Source organism: Euphorbia lathyris, chromosome 5 (assembly GCF_963576675.1).
Source record: "Euphorbia lathyris chromosome 5, ddEupLath1.1, whole genome shotgun sequence".
Classification (NCBI taxonomy): Eukaryota; Viridiplantae; Streptophyta; class Magnoliopsida; order Malpighiales; family Euphorbiaceae; genus Euphorbia; species Euphorbia lathyris.
Genome location: NC_088914.1, coordinates 87,589,842 through 87,613,183, shown reverse-complemented (window position 1 = coordinate 87,613,183; position 23,342 = coordinate 87,589,842). Strand labels below are relative to the sequence as shown.

The 23,342-nt window shown below is 35.5% G+C and overlaps 2 protein-coding genes across 3 annotated transcripts; one reads left to right on the top strand and one right to left on the bottom strand.

Annotated features, from left to right (window-relative positions):
* Positions 1-8,327: 8,327 nt before the first annotated feature.
* On the top strand, positions 8,328-17,208 carry LOC136230845 (cleavage and polyadenylation specificity factor subunit 2). Of its 2 annotated transcripts, none has more exons than XM_066020035.1 (18): positions 8,328-8,642; positions 8,741-8,909; positions 8,989-9,085; positions 9,162-9,288; positions 9,358-9,473; positions 9,630-9,727; positions 9,812-9,963; positions 10,127-10,184; positions 10,273-10,380; positions 10,844-11,096; positions 11,216-11,397; positions 12,558-12,650; positions 13,843-13,941; positions 14,391-14,522; positions 14,618-14,662; positions 14,755-14,922; positions 15,507-15,581; positions 17,014-17,208. In XM_066020035.1, the coding sequence occupies exons 1-18, from the start codon at positions 8,494-8,496 to the stop codon at positions 17,113-17,115; spliced, it is 2,223 nt and encodes a 740-aa protein (XP_065876107.1). In that variant the 5' UTR covers positions 8,328-8,493; the 3' UTR covers positions 17,116-17,208. The 2 variants fall into 2 exon arrangements, with proteins under 2 accessions (XP_065876107.1, XP_065876106.1); XM_066020034.1 differs by having other exon boundaries at positions 11,213-11,397.
* Positions 17,209-19,219: 2,011 nt separating this feature from the next.
* LOC136230851 (ribulose bisphosphate carboxylase small subunit, chloroplastic-like) lies at positions 19,220-21,043 on the bottom strand. The gene is made up of 3 exons (XM_066020050.1): positions 20,796-21,043; positions 20,168-20,302; positions 19,220-19,762 (listed from the first exon to the last, which is right to left on the bottom strand). Exons 1-3 carry the CDS (start codon positions 21,036-21,038, stop codon positions 19,538-19,540), a joined length of 603 nt encoding a protein of 200 aa, XP_065876122.1. The 5' UTR covers positions 21,039-21,043; the 3' UTR covers positions 19,220-19,537.
* Between the last annotated feature and the right edge of the window lie 2,299 nt (positions 21,044-23,342).

Genomic DNA, 23,342 nt, shown 5'->3' with positions numbered 1-23,342 from the left:
AAACAAAACCCCTAAAACTCAAACCACAAACAAACCCACTCAGGCTGACCACGCGGGTCCTTCGACGGAAATAGAAAGGAAAATGATCAAAGTACACACAAAGGTCAACAATCTGGAGGTTTTAAAATGCCGATGGTTTTCTCCAAGTTTTGTCTCGTCTGAGAAACCATTCTGTGAATGGATCGAGAAGAACAAGTGGAAAGGTCTCTTTTCTCTTTCAGGAACAACCTATCCCAGGTTAGTACGGGAATTCTACTCGAATCTACGTGTTGATGCAGATGACTCTGACTATTTGGAGACCACAGTTAAAGGTCAGAAAATCATCGTAACCCCTGCCTATCTAGCCACCTTACTAGATTTACCAGACGAAGGAATTCAGTTTAGAACGACGAAGGAGAAAGTGCCAAAAGACACGGCTGAGAAACTCAAGGGGTTCTGTAAACCTAAGGATCATAAGGGCGAGATACCCAGCACTTGTATGGGAAAAGAACAGAAGATGGTCCATTACATGCTGACCAACTTCATCTTCCCCAAACTCAACTCAGCTTCATCCGCATCAAACTTCGAATAGTGCTTCATCTGGCACATGTTGACCTACACTCCGCTCAATCTTCCCATCTTCCTCGTTGGCGCTTTTCAATGAAGTGGTAAGAAACTCCGCTTGGGCTCTCTCATTACAAAAATTATTCAGGACAAGCAAATAGAGATGGTGAATGAAACAAGTACACTGGGGAGTGAAATCACTACAGTTCTACTGGATGGACTGTTGTACAATCAACCCTTAAAGGGATATGAAGGAGCTGGAGATGCTGAGGATGATGAAGAAGCTGAGCAACCAGAAATTGAGCTTGAAACTGAGCCTGCAAAAGATGTTGAGGCTTATGCTGAGTCACCTGAGACAGCTCAGCCTGAGAGAAGGAAGAAGAGAAAGGCTGTAGAAACCTGCTCAAAAGACATTCATGCTGTCCCAAAGAAAGTAAGGCTTTCATCAAAAGAAAAAGCTAAAGCTGACAAGGCTAAGGAGCAAGCTGAGTTAGCTGAGAAAATAAAAAGGCAAGAAGAGCCTGAGGATGAGGAAGAAGAAACTTCAGAATCCCCCTTAAAGAAAAGGAAAAAGGGTAACTCCTTAAAGATAGTGGAAGCTGTCCCACTAGCCTCTACTCAACCTGAAGGTCATGGAACTGACCAAGAAAAGGAAGCTATAGAAGAAACTGAGCAACATGTTGAGCACCAAGAAGCTAATACTGAGCAGGAAAAATATCCCAATGTTGAGAAATCTCAGGATGATGCTGAGCAGAGAGAAAAAGAAAATAATGCTGTTGAGGGTCCTGTTGAGCAACTTGTAAAAGAGGAGACAGTTGCTACTGAGTCCAGTGAAGGTATTCGAACTGATCATTCACCACCAAGAGCTGAGACACGACGAAGACTCAAAAAGAAAGCGCAAAAGCAAATTGATCTTATGGATGACTTTCCCATTGATGAGCTTGAAACTGACCTCTCTACAATCCAGTTCCAGTACTTCTCAAATGAAACTGAGTCACCACCAGAAAATCCAGCAGAAAAACAAGCCTCTGTTACTCAAGATGAGGAACAAGCCAAAAACCCTGCAGATCTAATTCAAACTACTCAAGTTGAGCCAACTCCTGCCTCAACTCCACCTCCAACACAACATGTTGATGACTCAGCTCATCCAATCAATCAAAGTCCAGGTACCAATCAAGGTACTCAATCTGGCAGAGAACCAACTCCTCCACCACCATCAAACTCTGTACCAGTCTCTGAGTCTAATACTGCTAAGTTTGCATACTTGAATGCTACTGAGTCTGGCCGACGTGTCATTGCTTCTGCTCAGTCATTGCTTCAAGATTTCAATGCTACTCAAGCTGATGGTCACCAATCTACTCAAACTGAGTCCTCCCACCTGTCAAGTATTACTCAGCTTCTGAATGAACTTCGAGGACTAAAGGATCTGGTTAGCGTTATCACTACGGTTCAAACTCAGCAACCGAATCGAGGGTAAATAGCAAAACTGACTGAACTAGTACTTACAATGGCCACCCATATGAATTCGCTTGAAGGCAAAATTCACCAAATGTCAGAAGTCAATCCAGGGTATGCCACTTCCACTGAGCTTCAAAGCTATTTTGCTAAGCTAACAGCGGAACTGACCACCTCCAGCGCAACTGCCAATCCTGAGTCTGCTACATCTGCTGAGTTGCAAGACTGCTTTACCAAGCTGAATGCTGAGCTAACCAAATCAAGTCCACCCGGCAATGCTGAGTTTGCCACCTCTGCCGAACTTCAACAATGCTTCACCAAGCTTCATACTGAGCTGATCAGTACAGGTGACTTAGTATCCTCCTCTTCTCAGTGTACTATTGACCAATTAAGTGAAGCAGTCAGACTACTCAACATCGACAAAGCCCAGATGGATGTTGATCCAATCTCCAACACTGAACTCATGAGCTTTTCACAAGCTATCATGAAGGCAATGCGCATCAACAATGCCCAGCGCATGTTTTATGATTCTGCTCTGCTCAAACTGTTCCATCAAGCTTTTGGTCAGCTCACAAGCTCACTCACCTGCCTGAGCAAATCTCATGAATGCCTTCTCAACATGATCAGCAGCTCCCTTCGGGTTCCTAGGCATATCCAGGATGATAGTGTACCAGTCATTGATGGCTTGGGTGAAAGTACCAAAAGGCTTCAGCGCTACTCTCATTATCTCTCCTCTGCAGCACGAAATGAAACCTTCCTCTACAAACCCGATGATGGCAAAACGGGGGAGACAAGTCAAGGAGGAACTCAGCGTCAAGGAAGAACTCAGCCTCAGCCTGCAGGTAATGCTTCTGGAAGCAAAAAGAAAGAGAAAGGCAAAGGAATTGCCCAAGCTGATCATTCGGCTCAGAAAAAGAAGAAGTAGAACTAGCTCAGTCAATATCTAGGACTTAGCTTTATATCCTGTCTTTAAATGTATGTGTGTTTGTTGGTTAGGTCAATATGTTTTTTTTTGTTTAGATCAATATAACAAGTATCAGTTTCCTTCCTGACCTGACTAATAAAATTTGAACAAACAAATCAAAAAGATTAAACACACTCAGTATGCATTAACACCAAAACAACTTATGCAATAAACTGAGAGACAACATACTTCCAAAACTGACTTAAATCCAAACAAGCTCAAAACTAAAACTAAGTCAGTATACACAAATGTCTTAAGATCTTGGAAGGTTTAGAATTAAGTTAAAGAAAATATATGTGCAACCCTTACGGGGGAGTCATTTCAAAAATATCAATCATGGGGTAACTTATAACTGAGTTCCATAATTATGTATTTTGCCAACATCAAAATGGGGGAGTTTGTTGAAACACCTTTTCCACAAGATTTTGATTTGACAAAATCATCCATGATTAAGAGGCAATTAAATTTAGATGCTTTGATTTAATTGTACTAATATGTTTGTTCAATATTGAGTACAAAAATATATAAAGTAAAGACAGGACAAAAGTCAGCATAAGCAAAGCTGAGTGGAAAGCAACTCAGCATGACAGAATGGAAGCTGAGTGGAGTAAAACTCAGAAGCAAAACGAAGCTGACTAAAGTTGAGGATTTCTTCAGAAGCGGTTACACAGAACGGAGCTGACCAAGTATGCACTCAGCTTAGAAGTCGAACATCCGAAGATTACGAAGAAAGCTGAATGTTAGTCAGGACAGCATGAAGGATCCGTTCACTAAAGGACAAAGTCTGCCAATCTTCTGCACCAATAATTGGAACCTCGAAGACACCTAAAAGACTAATTCCAAGAGTCATGGGACGTTGGATTATTGGTAAAAGACAACTGGCACAAAAAGATAAGCCAGACGCAAGAAGACAAACCTGACGCCTGAAGAAAACAGTGAAAGGGAATGGCGGAGCAGTCTGAAGACTAACCAGAAATTGTTCCCCAAAAGAGCCATTTTGGTGTTAACGGTAACAACAATTCAAGGATCCAAATCTGCAATTTCCTTCTATAAAAGGACAATGAAGAACCTTGGATTATCACTGAAGTATAAAGAGAAAAATAAAAAGAGAGAAAATCTTGAAAGCACTCAAATACAAAAGGATCTTACACCCACTTTTCTATTCTCTGTGTAAATGCTAGTTTGATTGTTGTGTAATCATCTAAAGTGTTCTTTAGCATAAAAAGAACAAGTTTGTGATCAATAGGAATATTGAGAGTGTTAAGCTGAGTGCTTGGTTGTAAGCATTCAGTGGTAGAGAAATCTAGGTGCTGGGTTGTAGCACTCAGTAGGAGTTGAGTAGACGAATAGAGGAAGGTACTCTTGCATATTCAACTGCCTTGTAATTGGATTGTGCTCTACCGTTAAAGAGCTCAGTATTGGATTCAAAAAGCCCGGAGGACTCTGGGGACTGGACGTAGGCAGAAAGGCCGAACCAGGATAAGTGATACTGAGTAATCTCTGAACTCTCTCTTATATTGTATGTGTTGTTTGCTAAATTTACTCAGCATATAAATTGGCTAAGCTGACCTTGAGTAAATAAGTGGTGCTGAGTTAGAAGCTGACCTCCAAGAGTGTCAATTCTCAACTCACAAGAAAACAATTTTAGTCAACATCTGACTAAAGCTGTCTTCAAACATATCTCACCAAGCTGACCAAAAGCAGAGTTAATAAACTCTCAAAATTACTTCCAGTCAGCTTAATTAAAACGCAAAAAAGTTATATTAGTTCCTAACCCCCCATTGGAACTAATTATCAGGGACCAACAGCGCGGTCCTGAAAAATTCTTAGGGTCTGAATCAAGAAACTTACCAATTCGATTTCCCACAACTTTACATATCTCTTCAGTTTGAAATCCAACAGGAAGATCCAGAATCTGCACCCAAATCATTAGGTTATTCAATTCAACTTTTGAAACCTGTTGAGATTCAGATAATTCCTGAACAATGAGGACATTTTGGTTGAATGTCCAAGGGCCATCATCAAGAACTCTCTTAGCATCCAATTCATGGAAAAATTGAAAGAGATAGCAACCCTCAACATCAGTATCCGATACCGTAACGCCTTTGACTGGTTTCCAAATCGAGGCAAGAGTATTACGCATCGAATCGAAATGGATGGGTTTTGCGATTAAAAACTGTCCGACAATGAAGAAAGATCGCAAATCCGCTAAATTCAGAAGATGTTCATCTCTGATAACCAGCCCCTCCTTAGTCTCGTCCGCCAATCGCAACCGAGCATAAGCATCCATTATGCCATTCCCTTCATCCATGGTGACCAAGATTAACGCAGAAAAGATTGCGACAAAAAAACTTCTCACACAGAGAAGACGATCACACTCAATCATAAAGAGAGAATATCAAAGATGAAGACAAACCAGCAAGAAAGGCTATGCGAGAGCAACGGCGGCGGTGGTCGGCGCTAGTGGAAGATGCGACTAATGTTTTTTTTCTCACTTCAAACGCGTTTTTAGAAAACGTATATTTTATTCACCGCAAAAAATGATTATTATTATCAGTGGATAATATTCCTCTTATTCACTCATTATTTGTTATTTTATCATTAAAATTATTAAGTGTGAAAAGAAACTACCCAATAATAAATTATTAATAAAAAATAAAATAAAGACACTAATAGCTCCTCAATAAGAAAGACGATAAAAAAACTCTTGGTGATTTGATGAGACACTAAAAGGAATTGAGTTTTAAGTCTCTCTCTTCAATTTTTAATTTAAGAGAGACTATTGACGACAATCTAACACGATACTGACACAATAATCACTTAATGATCAATTAATATTTTATATTAAATACTTATTTTTATATGGGTTAATACTCATTTGTCCTGAACTTATATAAAAAGTTTGATTGCCCCTTAAATTTTCAAGGGAAAATTACATAGAGATTCATCTCTTAAAAACTATTTACAACTATGTCAAGTCATAATTTTGGATTCTGTCAAACTAGTAAAATTAGTACTTTTAATATATTTTAAGGATTATAATTTATAAATTAGAAGTCTAGAATATATTTTCTAGGGTTTAATTGGAGTCTAGAATTTTTAAATTATGGCGTAAAATTACAATATATAGAGAATAATGACATATTGAGAATTAAGTTTGGTAATATGACTTAGTTGTAATTTTGTATTTAATTATAATATTCATGTATTTGGCTCAATTTTCAAAGTGTTTTGACCTCCCAATTTACTTAAAATATCCGGTTAGCCCATTCAACTTGCGTAAAATCTAATAAATTAATTACTCGGTTGTAAAAAAGTAAGTTACATACGGAAAATATGTTGCACACATTTTAAAAAAGTAAATCGATCAAAGTCGGGATATATGTGGTTCTAATATTAGAGAAAAAAGTTTTATAGTTGAGTAAGTAAAAACTTCATTTTTAATAGGATAAATTCCAAAAAAACCCCTGTGGTTTGGCCGATTTCCAAAAAAACCCTTGTGGTTTGTTAATACAAAAAAAGGACTGTGGTTTGCGCCGTTATCCGAAAAACGGAAAATGGCTTAATGGTGTTAAAAGTGCTGACGTGGCAAGGGGTAAGGTTGGAAATTCGAATTTTTTTTTTATTTTTTTCCTCTCTTCTCCTCCTCCTTCTTCTTCCTCCTCCTACTTCTTCTTCTTCTTCTTCTTCTTCTTCTCCTTCCTCCTCCTTCTTCTTCTTTTTTTCTTCTATTCTTTTTTTTATTTCCGATTTCCAGATTCGAAGAAATCTGGAAATTTTCCAGATTTTTGGATTCCAGAAATCTGGAAATTTCCAGATTTTCGAAACTTAAAAAAAAAAGAAAAAAAAGAAGGAAGAAGAAGAAGGGGGAAGAAGAAGAAGGAGGAGGAGAGAAGAAGGAGAAGAAGAAGGAAGAAGATGAGAGAAGAAGGAGAAGAAGAAGGAAGAAGAAGGAGGAGGAGAGAAGAAGAAGAAGGAAGAAGAGGAGAGAAGAAGAAGAAGAAGGAGAAGAAGAAGGAAGAAGAAGGAAGAAGAGGAGAGAAGAAGGAAGGAGGAGAAGAAGAAGAAAGAGAGGAAAAAAAAATAAAAAAAATTCGAATTTCCAATTTTACCCCTGTGCCACGTCAGCACTTTAACACCGTTAAGCCATTTTCCGTTTTTCGGGTAACGGCGCAAACCACAGTCCTTTTTTTTGTATTAACAAACCACAATGGTTTTTTTGGAAATCGGCCAAACCACAAGGATTTTTTTTGGAATTTACCCTTTTTAATATGTTTTAATTTATTCTGTGAATTAATATTTATTTGTTCAACTGTAAAACTTGTCTTTTCTAATATTAAAAATGCATGTCCCGATCTTAGTCCGTTTATTTTTTTAAGACGTGTACAACACATCTTTTACATACGATTTATTTTTTTATTTTTATTTTTGTAACCAAATTACCAATTGATTATATTTTGTAGCGGTCTTATGGTGGATTATTTGGGGTTATAGAAATGACATTGTGTGGAATCGGAAGGATTCACAAGCTTCGATCTTGTTCCATTCGGCTGTTTCATTCCTACAGGCCTGGAAGAAAGCGCAGGCGTCGGTTTCTCCTTCAGGTAGTCCGGCTGTGCCAAGCCTGAAGGTGTGGCAGCGTCCTCCAATTGGATTCCTAAAATTGAATGTGGATGGTGCGTTATTTGCAGATAAGAATGTGGCTGGGTTTGCGTGTATTGTTCGGGATGAGTTGGGCCGTTTTGTTGCGGCTAAAAATGGATCCTTGCAGAATTATCAAGATGCATCGTTCATTGAAGCGCTATCGGTCCGAGAGGCTCTTAGTTGGATCAAAGACCGCGGATGGAAGGATATAATCATTGAATCAGATTCTTTGATCGTGGTACAGTCTATGGCCCGCCCATTACAGGTTTCATCTCCTTTTAACGCCTTAGCCAATAATTGTCATTTTTCTTTGAACGAGTCTTTTAATTATTCTATTCGTTTTGTCTGTCGTTCTGCAAACTCTATTGCTCATTTGTTAGCTAGAAGTAGTATTTTACATTTACATCAGGGTGAGTGGTTTTCTGTACCCCTGATTTTATTTGTAATATGCTTCTTCTTGATTCTTAATATATGCTATTTGGTTATCAAAAAGAATAAGTTAGATGTGTTATCCGAATATTTTACACAAGTGAAAGTGTTATCTATGAATTTTAAAATTTGAACTAATCAAATTTTTTAAGGCAAGTTTAAAAGATAAATAATTTATTAAACTTTTTTGTACTATTTATTAAACAGTTATATTAAATCAATTAATGGTTTCGACAGTTATAATATTAAAGGCTTAAAATTAATTTTTAGTTTTATCAGAATTTCACGTGGAGGAACGAATTCCCTTTCTACGGTGTCGTATTATTCCTTCTTCCCCTTGCTTCCTCTTCCATTTGCAATGGCTAAAACCTCAAGCGGGATTCAGAACTGAGGGCTTTTCAGAGAGAGGAAAACACAGGCAAAGCAGCGAAAAACGCCGATCACAGAGAAGGTGGAGAATGGGAACTTCAGTTCAGATAACGCCACTTTGCGGCGTATACAATGAGAATCCGTTATCTTACTTAGTCTCCATTGATAACTTTAATTTCCTAATCGATTGTGGCTGGAACGACCACTTCGATACCTCTCTTCTTCAACCTCTCTCTAGGTTCTTCATCCTCTATGTCTCTCTTTCTTTTCCGATTCCTAATTCTGCTTGAAATTGCCGGAAAATGACACTATGAGCATTTCTTTTTATTATTGTAGAGTAGCTTCGAAGATTGATGCAGTATTGTTGTCGCATTCCGATACACTTCATCTGGGCGCATTGCCTTATGCCATGAAACAGCTTGGCATCTCGGCTCCTGTTTATTCTACCGAACCAGTTTACCGGTTAGGCCTCCTTACCATGTACGACCAGTATCTCTCTCGCAAGGTGAGAACTCAGAACATTTTCTTTTTCGGTTTAAAAAGTCCCTGTATAACTTAGTCTGCTAGACTTTGCTTTTCTGCAGGCAGTTTCGGAGTTTGAATTGTTTACTCTGGATGATATTGATTCTGCTTTCCAGAGTATTACTAGGCTTACTTACTCTCAGAATCATCATCTTTCTGGTTTGTATTATATTTTTTTAGCTCGTTCAAGCTAACTTCTGATCAGTAATTTTAATGAGGTTGCTTTGCTTGTTAGGTAAAGGAGAAGGAATTGTGATTGCCCCTCATGTGGCTGGGCATCTCCTTGGAGGTACTATATGGAAGATAACAAAGGATGGGGAAGATGTTTTATATGCTGTTGACTTCAATCATCGCAAAGAAAGGTAAATAAATGTCGGCATATCTTGGGACTGCATTTTCCTTATGGTAACTTTTCTTTTTTGTTTAACCAGGCATTTGAATGGAACTGTTCTGGAGTCCTTTGTCCGGCCAGCTGTTCTCATTACGGATGCCTATAATGCTTTAACTAATCAGCCTCCTAGACAGCAAAGAGACAAAGAATTTCTAGGTATTTTTGCTACGTGTAATGTTTTCTCACCATCATCAAATTATTCATGTTGCTGAAATATTTGTGATGCACTTAGACACGGTCACATTCTTGCTAATGCTGCATTGACCTTTTGAAATGTATGTACTTATGCTAATTTTCTGTAATTCATTTTAGAAAAGACTATCTTAAAGACTCTAGAAGCGGGTGGAAATGTATTATTACCTGTTGATACTGCTGGAAGAGTGTTAGAGATTGTCTTAATATTGGAACAGGTCAGTTAGGGGACAGTAAAAAATTTCCTAGCTTTATGTAGTGATATCACAATCATAGGGTTCTAATGTCTATGCTATTTGCAGTTTTGGGCACAGCGCCTCTTGAGCTATCCCATATTCTTTCTTACATATGTTTCATCAAGTACCATTGACTATGTGAAGAGTTTCTTGGAGTGGATGAGTGATTCAATAGCAAAATCTTTTGAAACTTCTCGTGACAATGCTTTTCTTCTGAAGTAAGTGATTCTTTTTCAATGACATTCTGTAGCATCTTCATACTCCTCATAAATCAAATTGTGTTTATGTTCATGATGTGCTTGATTTATATTCTCTGCATTCCATTAGGGAAGTTTGCTTAACATGATTTGTGAATATGATTGCTTTTATCAAATCTTGCAGGCATTTGACACTTCTAATCAACAAGAGTGAACTTGACAATGCTCCAACTGGTCCAAAGGTGATATCGTGGACTGCTGAGGATGTAATTATCTTCCTGTTTTTAGCAATTTAGTTTTGATGATTCTAACTTAATGCTTCTGGTTTAGATTGTTCTAGCATCCATGGCCAGCTTGGAAGCAGGTTTTTCACATGACATCTTTGTTGAATGGGCAGCAGATCCTAAGAACCTTGTGCTTTTCACAGAAAGAGGCCAGGTATGTGTTTGATTTCTTGCTCAAGTATTATTAGTTAATTTCTCTGGGATTCAGATGTTGAAAACTGGAAATCATTTGTAAATAGTGATTCTTCTACCCTTGAAATTATCTATAAGGTTACTCTCATGGGCTTCCCATTTTTATCTGTAAGCTGAATGTGTCAGATGTCTTTGTCATCTTTCTGTGAAGCTTTCAGACTACTAATGGTGCTAAAAGACTGATATAATTGCTGTTTCTTTTGAACCACACATTAATTTATTGAAATAAAATGATTGGACTCGTCATCTTTCTTCTTCGAAAAGAAGAAAGATAAAGAGAGAAGTAGATGTTTGGCTTTGCTCATATAAATTCCTTTAGCACTCCTGCTATGTGTGTTTTAATGCTTCGTCTCAGACTTAAATACGTTAATTGATTTTCTACTTCCACATGAGAATATTTGTGCTTTCTTGTCCTGTATATGTAGTTTGGCACATTAGCTCGCATGCTACAGGCTGATCCACCTCCAAAAGCTGTCAAAGTTACAATGTCAAGGAGGGTTCCTTTGGTGGGGGACGAGCTGGTTGCTTATGAAGAAGAGCAGAAGCGACTGAAAAAGGAAGAGGAATTGAAAGCTAGTCTGATTAAAGAGGAAGAATCAAAGGCAACTATTGGACCCGATAGCAATATGAATGATCCGATGATCATTGATGCTAAGAGCATTCATGCTCCAGTTGATGGTATTCCTTTTTCCAGTTCTGATAAACCATCATTTGAAGCTTGTTTGTTGGGATATCATTAAGGTTTCTCTATATTTTATCATTTTTACTTCCTACTGAATCATTATACCATACAGCAGCTGGATCACGTGGGACTGGATACAGGGACATATTGATTGATGGATTTGTTCCTCCATCCACTAGTGTTGCACCAATGTTTCCATTCTATGATAACACCAGTGAGTGGGATGATTTTGGTGAAGTCATAAATCCTGATGACTATGTAATTAAAGATGATGACATGGACCACTCGGCAATGCGTGTAAGTTTTCTGTTTGGAATGCTTTCTTTCTGTAATTTTACTAATTCGTTGGCCACTCAGCAATAGCATTTTCTTTCTCTTTCTGTGGCTGCTGATTTGGTTATAGGATGATTACTGCTTTAGATGAAAACAACTACTTTGCATGAATCAGCTTAGCATTGAAAAATATTATGCACTTTTACTTTTACTTGTTAAAGCAATGTCGTAGGATGCATAGACTTGTAGCAATGGTCTAGCAAAACAATGTTGTGGTGATTTGGGGAAGAATTTGAAAAGGAAAGATACGGAAGCACATGGAGTCTATGAGGGGTCTTTGCAGTAGACTCGTAGCTTATCAAAATTTGACAGTTTTTTCCCTATTGTTTGATACCAATAGCTTTTTATAGTCTTGGTATTTTCTAGTCTTGCTATTGATGTTTTTGTTAGGAACCAAAATTAGTCATATGCGCTCCATTTATGTCATTTGATGTTTGACTATCTGCATATTTTGAACTGTCCTTTATTGTTTCTGGACTTGAAGGACCATTCTATACACTTTCTGAAGAGAAAAGTTGTTATTGTTAGTTTTCTTCTACCTTTTTTTAATGCTTCTGATGTGTATCCTCAAATGCTTGGCTTTCCCCCATTAATGAACTTCTATTTCTAGATGAGTACTAATTTGGGAGTATTTGTGCTGGTTATCAAGCTCACAGACTTTAAGATGAAGATTTTAAATGTCTTTATCTACTGCTTTAATTAGTTCAAGTACCCGTGTAGAATTTCTATCAAATTTTTTAACTAACTATTTTTTAGATAAGGGCATCTTGATGTCTGTGCTAATCATAAGGTATTTCATTTTAATGATGTACCTGTGAAGCAGTTAGGAAAGGACAAGCTTGAGTTTGTTTTATAACATAAGTCAAAGTGCTTGAAGATATCTAAAATAGCCATAGGTCTGTAATTTAAATTATTCAATTACAAATGCACTACACTTCTGCTCATAATGTTTTTGCCAGTATCGTGGCTCAAGTTATTCATTGGAATCTCTATTTGAACTTCTCGGCTCCCTTTTTCTATTTTCCTCTATTTAGATGATATTACTTTGGATTATGCTCTATACTAGGGTCGACTTTTCTTTGCCATGTGAATGGCTGTAATGTTAAATTTATATTTCATTTCAGGTCGGTGGAGACATTGATGGAAAACTTGATGAAGGATCTGCTGGTTTGATACTTGATACGAAGCCTTCAAAAGTTGTGTCTAGCGAATTAACTGTAAGTTCCGTTATAGCATTTTTTAGGTCTCATTTACAGTCAAAAAACTACCAAGGAATTTTGGTTTGTGTTTCCTATGCAACAGTTATCTTCTCAATCTATTGCTCCCATCACCTGTGTGTTCAGATGTCATGCTTTCACTTAATATCTAATTACATAAAGGATTGCTAGACACAGGCATGCATCAATCTCTACTTAATTTAGGCAACATAGCATTTACTGACATGTTCTCTTCTAATAGTATGATAGAATATCCACTACATTGGTAAACTACTAGCTATTGCAGTTGTTCCCGCATAGTTCCCTAACGAGAGATGATGATAATCTGATGCAGACTGGTAGACTTAATAGAGCTAGCGGTAGTAAGAATTGGTATATTGGTTAATACTGTTACATGTAAATTGTTATTGAACACTCTTTTGCACTGGTTATGTTCATTGGCTAGCTTTCTCACTTTTACCTTTTCATGGAATTAAATGTTAGAAGAACAATGAGGGGAAGGCTTTTCCTAGGATAGGTGGTTTTGAAAGGTTGGTTTTAGCTTCAAGAATGAAGGTCCAATCAATCCCCTATCAACTTCCAGGCAAAATTTGAACAATTTTAGAATTTAATATTCTCATTACTCAAAACTTTGACTATTATCATATAGTAAATGTGTCCTCTAGGGATTAAATTTGATACATAATAATTTTCCTTCTAATGGCTCCAGTTGGGTTTTGCCTCCGTCTCTTTGTTGTTCTTCCATGAAACACCGATTGGCTGGCGTGTTGAGTTCTGGATAACTCCTATTTTGATGCAACAGCTTTTTGAACATTCAAGTTGCACATCAGTTTTGCAGTTTGCTGAATTTTTATTTTGTTAGGATTGATTCAAAGTTTAATAATTAGTTATTTTGATTAAGTGGTTACGAAAAGATATTTAAATTAATAGTTACTAAAATTAATATGTAATAAATAAGTTAAGGGTTACTACAATTAATAGCTACTAAATAGGTTAGTAGTTACTTTGTCTGTTTCTTTATTGGCCTATATATAGGCTTATTGTTTATGGTTTAAAAGAACCTACAACCAAAGTGAATAAAATTATAATTAAAGTGAATATATAGCTCCTTTGATTTTATTACTTCCGCTATTTATTTTATTTCTTTATTTCTATCTAAAAAAACCCAACATATTTCACAATGCTTTTGCAGGTACAAGTGAAGTGTGCATTGATTTACATGGACTACGAGGGTCGATCAGATGGACGCTCAATTAAATCAATTCTTGCTCATGTGGCTCCTCTGAAACTTGTAAGCTTTATGTATGCTTAAAACTTACTGACTAGTATCTTGATATCTTCCATCTGATAGCATTTATACTATCATTGTCTACAACAAATATGCTGTTCCATGGTGCTATAAAGTATAAACTGTGTCGAGCGTTCTGCTTGATGTTTGTTTGTACTACTTTTCATATGATTATTATTTGGTCATACACTGAACGATATACATATTACCATGGGAGGTTTATAATGCAACTAGATGCGTGTCTATTCTCCTTGTTCTTGTGCTATAAGAAATTTCTCCGTGTGTGTTTTGGTTTCTGTTATGCTTCTCCTTTCTGGGATCTCTGAAATGTCCTCTGATTGTGTATTCTCTCCCTTTATAATTTAGTATATTCAGATGACCGAGTATTAAATTTAATCCTAGAAAAAGCGAAGCCCTCGAATTCTCAGAGGGTCTATATTATCCTTGCACAGGTTTTGGTGCATGGATCAGCTGAATCCACAGAACATCTGAAGCAGCACTGCTTAAAAAATGTCTGCCCTCATGTTTATGCTCCTCAAATTGAAGAGACAATTGACGTTACCTCTGATTTGTGTGCTTATAAGGTATGGTCCCTGAAACTCTATTCTTTTATTGCGGGTGTAAATTTTATTCCTCTCAGAGATCAGATTAACTATTTCTCTCATTTGATGATGTGTAGGTTCAACTTTCCGAGAACATGATGAGCAATGTGCTCTTTAAAAAGGTACAATCTTGGTTGCAACTTCAACTATGATGCTTAACATTGTATTAATCTGCATTCTTGCCCCTTGTTTCTAATAAACTGTGCAATTTCAGTTGGGAGATTACGAAATTGCTTGGGTTGACACTGAGGTTGGCAAAACAGAGACTGACGTGCTATCTTTACTACCTGAATCAACAGCACCTCCGCCTCATAAGTCCGTCCTTGTTGGTGATTTGAAAATGGCAGATTTCAAACAGTTCCTTTCTAGCAAGGGCGTGCAGGTACTTACTATTTATGCTTTTTTTAGTGGCAAACTAGTCATAATGTATGTCTTTGTTATTCAACTATGTTACATAGAAACGGAAACCGGGAAACAATATTTGAAACATGTAAACAATAAAAACATATGGATATATTTATAAATTTTTAAAATTATAAAATTGTTTAATTCTATATATATATATTAAAAAGTTTACATACAAGTCACGTTATAGAGGGGGAAAAAGAGATTTTCATTTTGGAAACTTGTAGAAAATGATCTAGAAAATATTAGAAATTTATTATTGAACATGTGTTAACATCAATCCACTTCTAAAAACACATTACATCATAGGAAAGACTTTCCAAATTTTAAGGAACCAGTTCCCAGTTATTTTAAATCATAGAAACTTGTCCGGAAATGTGGAAGGCTTTTAAAATCAAAATTCCGTGCAACGTAACTTCTAATTTTTTGCTTTTTCCTTATTTTTGGTAAACTAGTCAAAATTCTGTCTTTGTTCTTCAAACTACCTAAAACAGACTTTAATTTTTCATCCATTAGATCAATTTATGCACCTTTGAAAATGTTATCACCTGATTTAAACAGGTAGAATTTGCTGGCGGAGCATTGCGTTGTGGAGAGTATGTGACTCTTCGTAAAGTCGGGAACATTAGCCAGAAGGTGAGCTCGATATTTACTTGAATGTTCTTTTCCTGTGTTTGTCTTTGCGGTGACGAAAATGATAATTGAATTACTTTTAACGATGATGAATGATCAATTTGGTACCTAACTTAAACAAGGTTATAGTCTAAAATGAACTTTGCTACAATTTGATCTTTGTACTTATATTATATATATTCCCCTTTTTTGTCAAATAAGTTCAAAATGGCATGTTAGTCACACGTCCCATGGTCCCTCAACTTAACTTCAAAACTGGACAAAAAAGTTTATGAACTTTACTCTTTGCTAACATAAAGTACTTTATGAAAGTAAACGACCTCAAATTGACTATTGACGGCCTCAAAATTGAAAAGTCCAAGAATCGAAGTTATTTAGAACCAAATTTTATATCGAAACATGTTTCACTTTCAAAAATCACTATTTTCGTAAAGCTCTCTCTAAAAAAACAATTTTTGCTCTTCTAACCAAATAACACCTAAATGACTACAAAACGAAAAAGTGCAATTTCCATCGGCTCTACAATGGAGGGTGGCCTGTTATTGGAATGGTCAAAGGTTAAGGGACTTTTATGTTTGTACAAGGCAAAGTTTAAGGACTTTATGTCCGGTTTTGAAGTTCATGGGTGGTCATAAAAAAAGTTGGCCAAAGTTGAGGGGCATGGGTGTAATTTTCCCTATTTATTTGCACCAATTTGACCCTGCTGCCAAGTTGAAAGACCAATGTGATATGCAAATTTCATTTGTGACCTTGCTTGCCAAGTTGGAGTAAATTTTTATGGACTTCCATACATTCTAATTCATTTGGCTTTTTTTTTTTTGTCAAATTATTTAAGAAAAAAGAGAGTATTGCAATCGTGGCGAGTGGCGAATGAGACATATGAATGTCCATTGGCTGGCGGCTTCAAGTCGGCATAAGAAACACTATAGGGAGGACAGGGTTTCTGGCATCGGATCTCCGCCAACCCTTGGGCCAGTTGTCGGGACTGGTTTAAGTGATCTACCCTAGTCCACTAGGGACTAGGAGAGTCGGGCATCCAGCTTTCGGAAAAGGAGGCGGATGTCTCCGTCGGGCGGAATTCCGGCGGACATTTTGGGTGGCATTTTGAAATAACAAATCATATATTGACAAGTGTCGTTTGTGAGCCGATTGGATCCTACTTGTAAGTTTGAAGGAAGCAAAATTTCATTTTTAACCTATTAAACTGAACTGGTCCTTGTGAAAACTGGTAGCGTCGGCAATATTTTTGTTAGGGGCGTCAAATATTGGTTGTCATGTCATAATTCCGTTATGTAACCTCTATGTTCCTTGTGATTATATAGAAATATAAATGCAACAAAATTGATAATCATATTAAATGAGTCGTGTCAAACGAGTTACCTACATGAATCGTGTTTTGCTGTCAAATATTGACAGCTTTAATATTTCTTTTCAGGGTGGTGGTTCCGGAACTCAGCAAATCATCATTGAAGGACCTTTATGTGAAGATTATTATAAGATCCGGGAGTATCTTTATTCTCAATTTTATTTGCTTTAATTTGAGAGATACAACTGTTGTATAATTTATATATTATTTTTGTTTTCATTTTTCTGTAAGAATGTAGTATAATATTAGTTCATTTTCCATTTTCATAGCCTTTTAGTGCATTTATTTTGATTTTTTTTGTTCTGTCAATTTTATTTTTAATTTGTAATTTAATGTTCTCATATGAAGCACGGACTCTTCCCCGGGGTTGCTGTAGCGGTGTCGGACTCGGGGACTCGCCGGGACTTGGCAGTGACACGGTAGTGACATGGGACTCGGCAGTGACACGGCGGGACACGGCTAATGGTGAAAAAATGTAAAAGTTTCGGGTTTTTTTTAATTTTTTTTAAAACATATGGTTCATTTACAAAATTTGACGAAAAAAACCCTAAAATACATCTAATTCTCACCAGTTGTTATCGCGATTTTAAACTTTTAGGACTTCTTTCTTCTCCTGCGATCTTGTTTCCTGCTCTTGTCGTTGTCTGCGATTTCATTCCCCACTTGGCTCCTTGCGTTTGAGTCAACATATGGTACAGGAATCCTTGAGATTGTTGATCTATCTCTTGATGAACCGGAATTGGAGATGGTTTTTGTAGATGAAAAAGATGAAAATGAAATGTTTGAAGATTAAGTACTTTGATTTGATTTGATTTTTAATTTTATTTAAAGTATTAGATGTTGTTTTTGATGAATTAATGAGTTATCTTATTATGGATGTGTTTTTATGGTTTATAAGTAATTTGTGATTTATCAAGTTTTTTTATATATTTTTATATAAATTTACTTGTCCCACTGCACCTGTGTCTTATATTATTTTAAAATGCCGTTTGCCGCACCTGTATCTATCTCTGCACCCGAGTCGGTGCTTTATAGGCTCTCTACTAAAATACAGTCCTGTTCTGTTTTTAACTGTGATCTAGAAGCTTTAATGGCGTGGATTGATGACTTGGCAACAGTGTTGAAATCGTAAGTAAATCCTTGCTTATATGTGGCAAATTAATTGGCTCCTGAAGTGAGCTGGAGATTTGGTTGGAGCTGCTAGTTTTCTTCTACTGCTGGGAAAATTGGAGGACCTATTCTGATAGAATATTTGATACCGATATTATAATAGGGCCTATCGGAGAATTAGGAGAAGCTAGCTAACTACATTTGTGCTTGTCCGCCCAAACTGTGATATTCCCCCTCTTCCATGTGAGGGGTGTCTACATAAGAACGGAACCTAGATAGAACACGGAGCACCGGCCTCTGAAGCCGATTTTTCATTTTGAATGTTGCTGTAACTATTCTAATTGAATATTTGATTCAAACACCGGTATTATGAAATGCCGGATGTCAAAATAATAGAAAGGGTGTAGCGTATGCCGGGTTGGTTTGTTGGAGGAATCAATTTTACATGTGTAAATTTTATTTTTCTTTTTCTAAATCGATCTAATTTTTCCGTATCATAATAAAACGTCTCAAAATTAAGCTAGATTTAGACTACAAAAGTAAGATTGTATCGTTTTGAACAAAGATAAAGAAATTTATCTTCTATTATATATTAATCTAAGTTGAAATTTGTGATGAAATATAAAATCAATGAACTAATTAATTATCCAATTTAATTTCTCGGAAACAGATGGCTAAAACCATCCATAGTATGAATAGTTCTAACAGTTAGAAGTACGAAACTATTTATTATAAGGATGATTTTAGCGGCAGGGTCCCATCTCTGCCTAATTGATTCATTATGAAAATGTGGAAATGGCAAATTAATAAAATTAACAAGAAAAACTGTAAAATTCATTGATGATTCAAAGAATAATTAATTAATTAATTAATTAATTAATTATAATGAGATTATATAAATGTGTAAAATCAACTTTTTTTTGTTGTTGAACACATTGTTAAATGAAGTTACATGTATGCTTAATTAATTTGTAGGAATTAATTCCCAAATTTTCCGAAATTTAGGAAAAAAATCACCTATTAGCAGAAACAATTGGTAGCTGCAAATCTATTTTGAGACTATATAACTTTATCTAGATTAAGTTAATTTTATTTAGAACTCTTGTTATATTATATAACTTTAGAAATAAATTTTATTTTAGGGGTTTTATTATTAAATAATAAATAAGAAACTGTTTTCATGAATAATAAATAATTATGAGAACACGAGGTTACAAAATCCCAAAAGGATAATATCAACAAATTGCAATCCCAAAACAATGGCGGAGTCAAAACAAAATATTCAAAAGGAAGAGGGAGGAGGAAAGGGGTCAATGAATGAAAATAGGTTAAAAATCAAATCCGAACATATTATGAAGAAAGTGAAAGTGCCGACAAAATTTTACATTTAGCGATAGAGATTTCTGTCGGCACTTCTAATTTTTGACATTGTTCTCCTACGAGGTTGATAGAACTTCTTTGACCCCTATCCCTCCAATGCAACTTAGGTAGGCTTGTAGGCGATGAAACTGATGCATTGCACTTGGCGAAGGTTGTCGAAACCAATGATCCTAATGTGAGCAGCTGGGTAAGCCTTAATGGCCTCATCGAGCTCGTTCAACACCTGGACGGGGTCGGTGCACCCAAACATCGGTAGCTTCCACATGGTCCAGTAGTGTCCATCATAATATCCTGGAGATTTGTTGTTCTCACGGTACACAAATGGGTGCTGCATGAGCATAATTCATTAATCAATTCATATTAATTATAAGGGTAAAATAGATTAGTTTATGTTATTTTAGAAAAATATTTATACAATTTATGATTTTTTGAGATAATTAAAGATGATAAATAATAGAATAGATATCCGCTACTCTACGAAGAAAAAAAAAAACGATAATGAAAATTTGAAAAACAGTTCCAAATCAGTTATCGTTCACTATTACTGATGTGACATGATTTGAACGGTCTGAGACCAATTGAGTCTAGAAGTAGAAAATTTTCTGATTTTATTTATTTATTTGAAATAACATCCTTGAATATAATACTAATTATTTTTTTATAATTAACCTGATTATTTAGTTCAAAAATCGTCAAAATAGTACTAATCAATTAAGAATAAGATTATGCTTACGTCCAACTCGAACTCTAAGCAAGGAACCCAACCCTTGCGGAGAAGGTATTGGATTTCCTTCATCAATGATTCACGGCTCAATGGTGGAAGGTATGATAGTGTCTCGAACTTCTTCATGTTTTGTGTTGGCCACACCTGTATATATTTTATTCACTTCTTATTAATTCAATACATTTTATCTACGTTACACAGAAATAGAACTTAAACGAAACAGACATGAAACACAAAAATGCTACTAAAGAGAAACATTTGTACAACATAACATTTAAAAGAATCAAAATTTATAGACAATATTATTATTATTTATTTGTTAGATAATAATTAATAATTCGAAATCGAAATAAAAATATGATATAATAAATAAAATATTTAATAAGTAAATAAAATACAAAAACTATCAATAATAAACAAAAAAAAGAAACATAAAAAAAACAAATTATATTATGAAAAATATTGAAATTTTCTAACTAAAACAAAACTACGGGTCACGAAGGCACGTCAACTCCGTGGGAAAAATAACAAAAATTACATTTAGTTGTTAGATTTGCGACAAATTTAATGTCAATGATGACTTACGGCGGATTTTTCATTTAGTTAATCAAACATAAGAAACAATTATCGAAATTACCTTCATGCATTGGACTCGGCCACCGTTGTTAGAGACGGATGTGATATCTGACGGGGACTTTCGGGTGACAGGAAAGGCGGAGGCGGACTTAAGGCCGGTGAAGGGTGCAACCATTGCGGGTTGAGCAGCCGGGCTAGCTCTAGCAAGAGTAGCAGTTGAGAGCATTGAAGAAGCCATTTTTTTTTTCCTCTCTTGTAAACTAAATTTACTAAACAAGAGAGCTTTATGCTTCTGTTGAGGCATATTGCTCTAAATTCTTCTCCTTTTATAGGCCCATAATCCCCATGTCGTTTTCAATTTTTCTTTGTCGTTTTGTCATTATGCTTGTCGTTTTGCAATTCAACGGTTCCTGCTTTTGTTTTCCTCATCTTTTCCTTTACCCCTAAATGAAAGGTCGATATTGGATGGTATCATGCTAGCCTTATCGTATGCCACCTCTCTCCGTGTGACACGTGGATTTAATGTTGTTCATCAATTTCTTCTTTTTTTCATATATTAAAAAAAAATTAAGTAACAACATTAAATCCAATTTGATGATATGAATCCAATTTTGTGTTGTGAGAACCAGAGGATGAAATTAGTGCTATTGGGGAATGAAAATATACCACAAACTTCAAAATCCCATCTTCATATACGGATTATAATAATGTTATATAATTTGGTAACCAAATTATATAATATGTTAATCATGTTATTTTAAAAAAATCATCATACTAAAAATAAATAGGTTATTAAGTTTTATAATCAAATTTTTAGTCTTTCTATTTATTTTTTTTTTGCATATGACATTGCAAAATTACTCCTAATATTATATAAATAAAAAATTAATTTTTTAATTTCAAATTTAATCAAAATAATTTTAGTGAATTTTATGTAGTATATATACACCAAAATTCATATACTTATATACATTAATTATTATTATATATATATATTTGATAAAGATGCTTAAAACATTTCATTAGATGATAAAATATAAGTACATCATGAAAATAGCAAAGGATAAAACCTTACACAAGTACAGATTAATGCCTAATACAACATCCATAAAGGAAATAAATGGACTACAAAGAGCAAAAAAAACTATAAAAGGTACAACTAAAACAATAAGACGACAAAACTCATACTTCTCACGAATCCAACTCCATATGAAAGCCACTGCAAACCAATCGTCATCATTTAGTTTCTTCCGACTAACTGAACTACCTGGATCTGAGTCCTTTTTACTGGTGCAACCGCATAGATCCGTAGATCTGCGTATAAAATAACACGTTTTCGCTCTTGCTAAATCTGAAAAAGCGTAAACGACAGAGATATAGCTAACAGATGCGAATCAGATAGAGAAAAATCGATGAAAGGTATGGGTCTTCAACTGAAAATAAAAAGAAAATACTAACAAGCTAGAAAAACGAAAATACAGCCATAGATGAAAGGAGGAAGAAGAAAGACAAGTTTCCTTCTCCCTCCTCCGACTAGATCTGGCTACTTTGTTCTAGCTTAAGGTTGCAAACAAACAAGTTTGAAAAAAGAGAAAAGGAAAGGGAAGAAAGAAGAAAGCAGAAAGCAGAAGAGGAGGAGGTGGTGGGCGGCAAGGGTAGGAGAAAGACCTAGAGAGGCAGAGCTTCTCTCTTTATATACATTAATTATTAAAAAAACTATTATTTACTCTTGTGAAATATATAGAACAACAATATGAAGCTCAAATGGAAAATAACAATAATAATAGAATGGAGGCTCAACAATTGTAGGTGGTTGAAGCAGTTATGAATGGCGTGAATTAGTTGTTAAAATATGAATATGTGTACTCCCTCGGTCCCATTATATAAGTCATTTTAGAAAGTTATTTTTTTCCCAAAATATAAGTCGTTTTGGTTTTCCAAATTTTTTTAGTTTGGTTCTTTAGTCCACTCATTTAATTTTTTTGTCTTGATCTATTTATTTTTTAACATTTCAATGCTTATTACCCCCACTACATAAGAGAGAAATTTTTTTAAGTTAAGCAATGTCAATTCATTAATTTCACTCTACATTAATTGTATTTCTTAATTTATGTGAGAATCTCTAGAATGACTTGTATTATGGGACGGAAGTAGTAGTATATAAGTAAGAATGCATATTGTAATTGATTAAAAGATTAAGATGAAATATATCAAATTCTTCCTTTCTCTTCATGCTATCAGAACATGACAAAGAGGAATCCAGATCGAAAGCGCACAGAAATAAGAATCACAAATGTGATTTTCACAATTTCACTACTCCAAATAGATATTCTTTTGATTCAAAGTTCAGTGAAGAACGCGAACCAGAAATTTCACATTCAGATTCAGAAATTAGGATCAATCGAAATCGCAACAACAATGAAGATCATCGCATCAGCAACGAAAACCATCAAGTTGGATCTTTAAGAACTCATACAGGAAAAAGTTCTAACAATGACAATCTAGGAGCGATTCTTGTAAGCACAATGCTTACCAATCAGAATTATTTTACTCGGAGTCATTATGATGAAGAGAGCATTGATCATTAAGAAGAAATTGAAGTTTATTG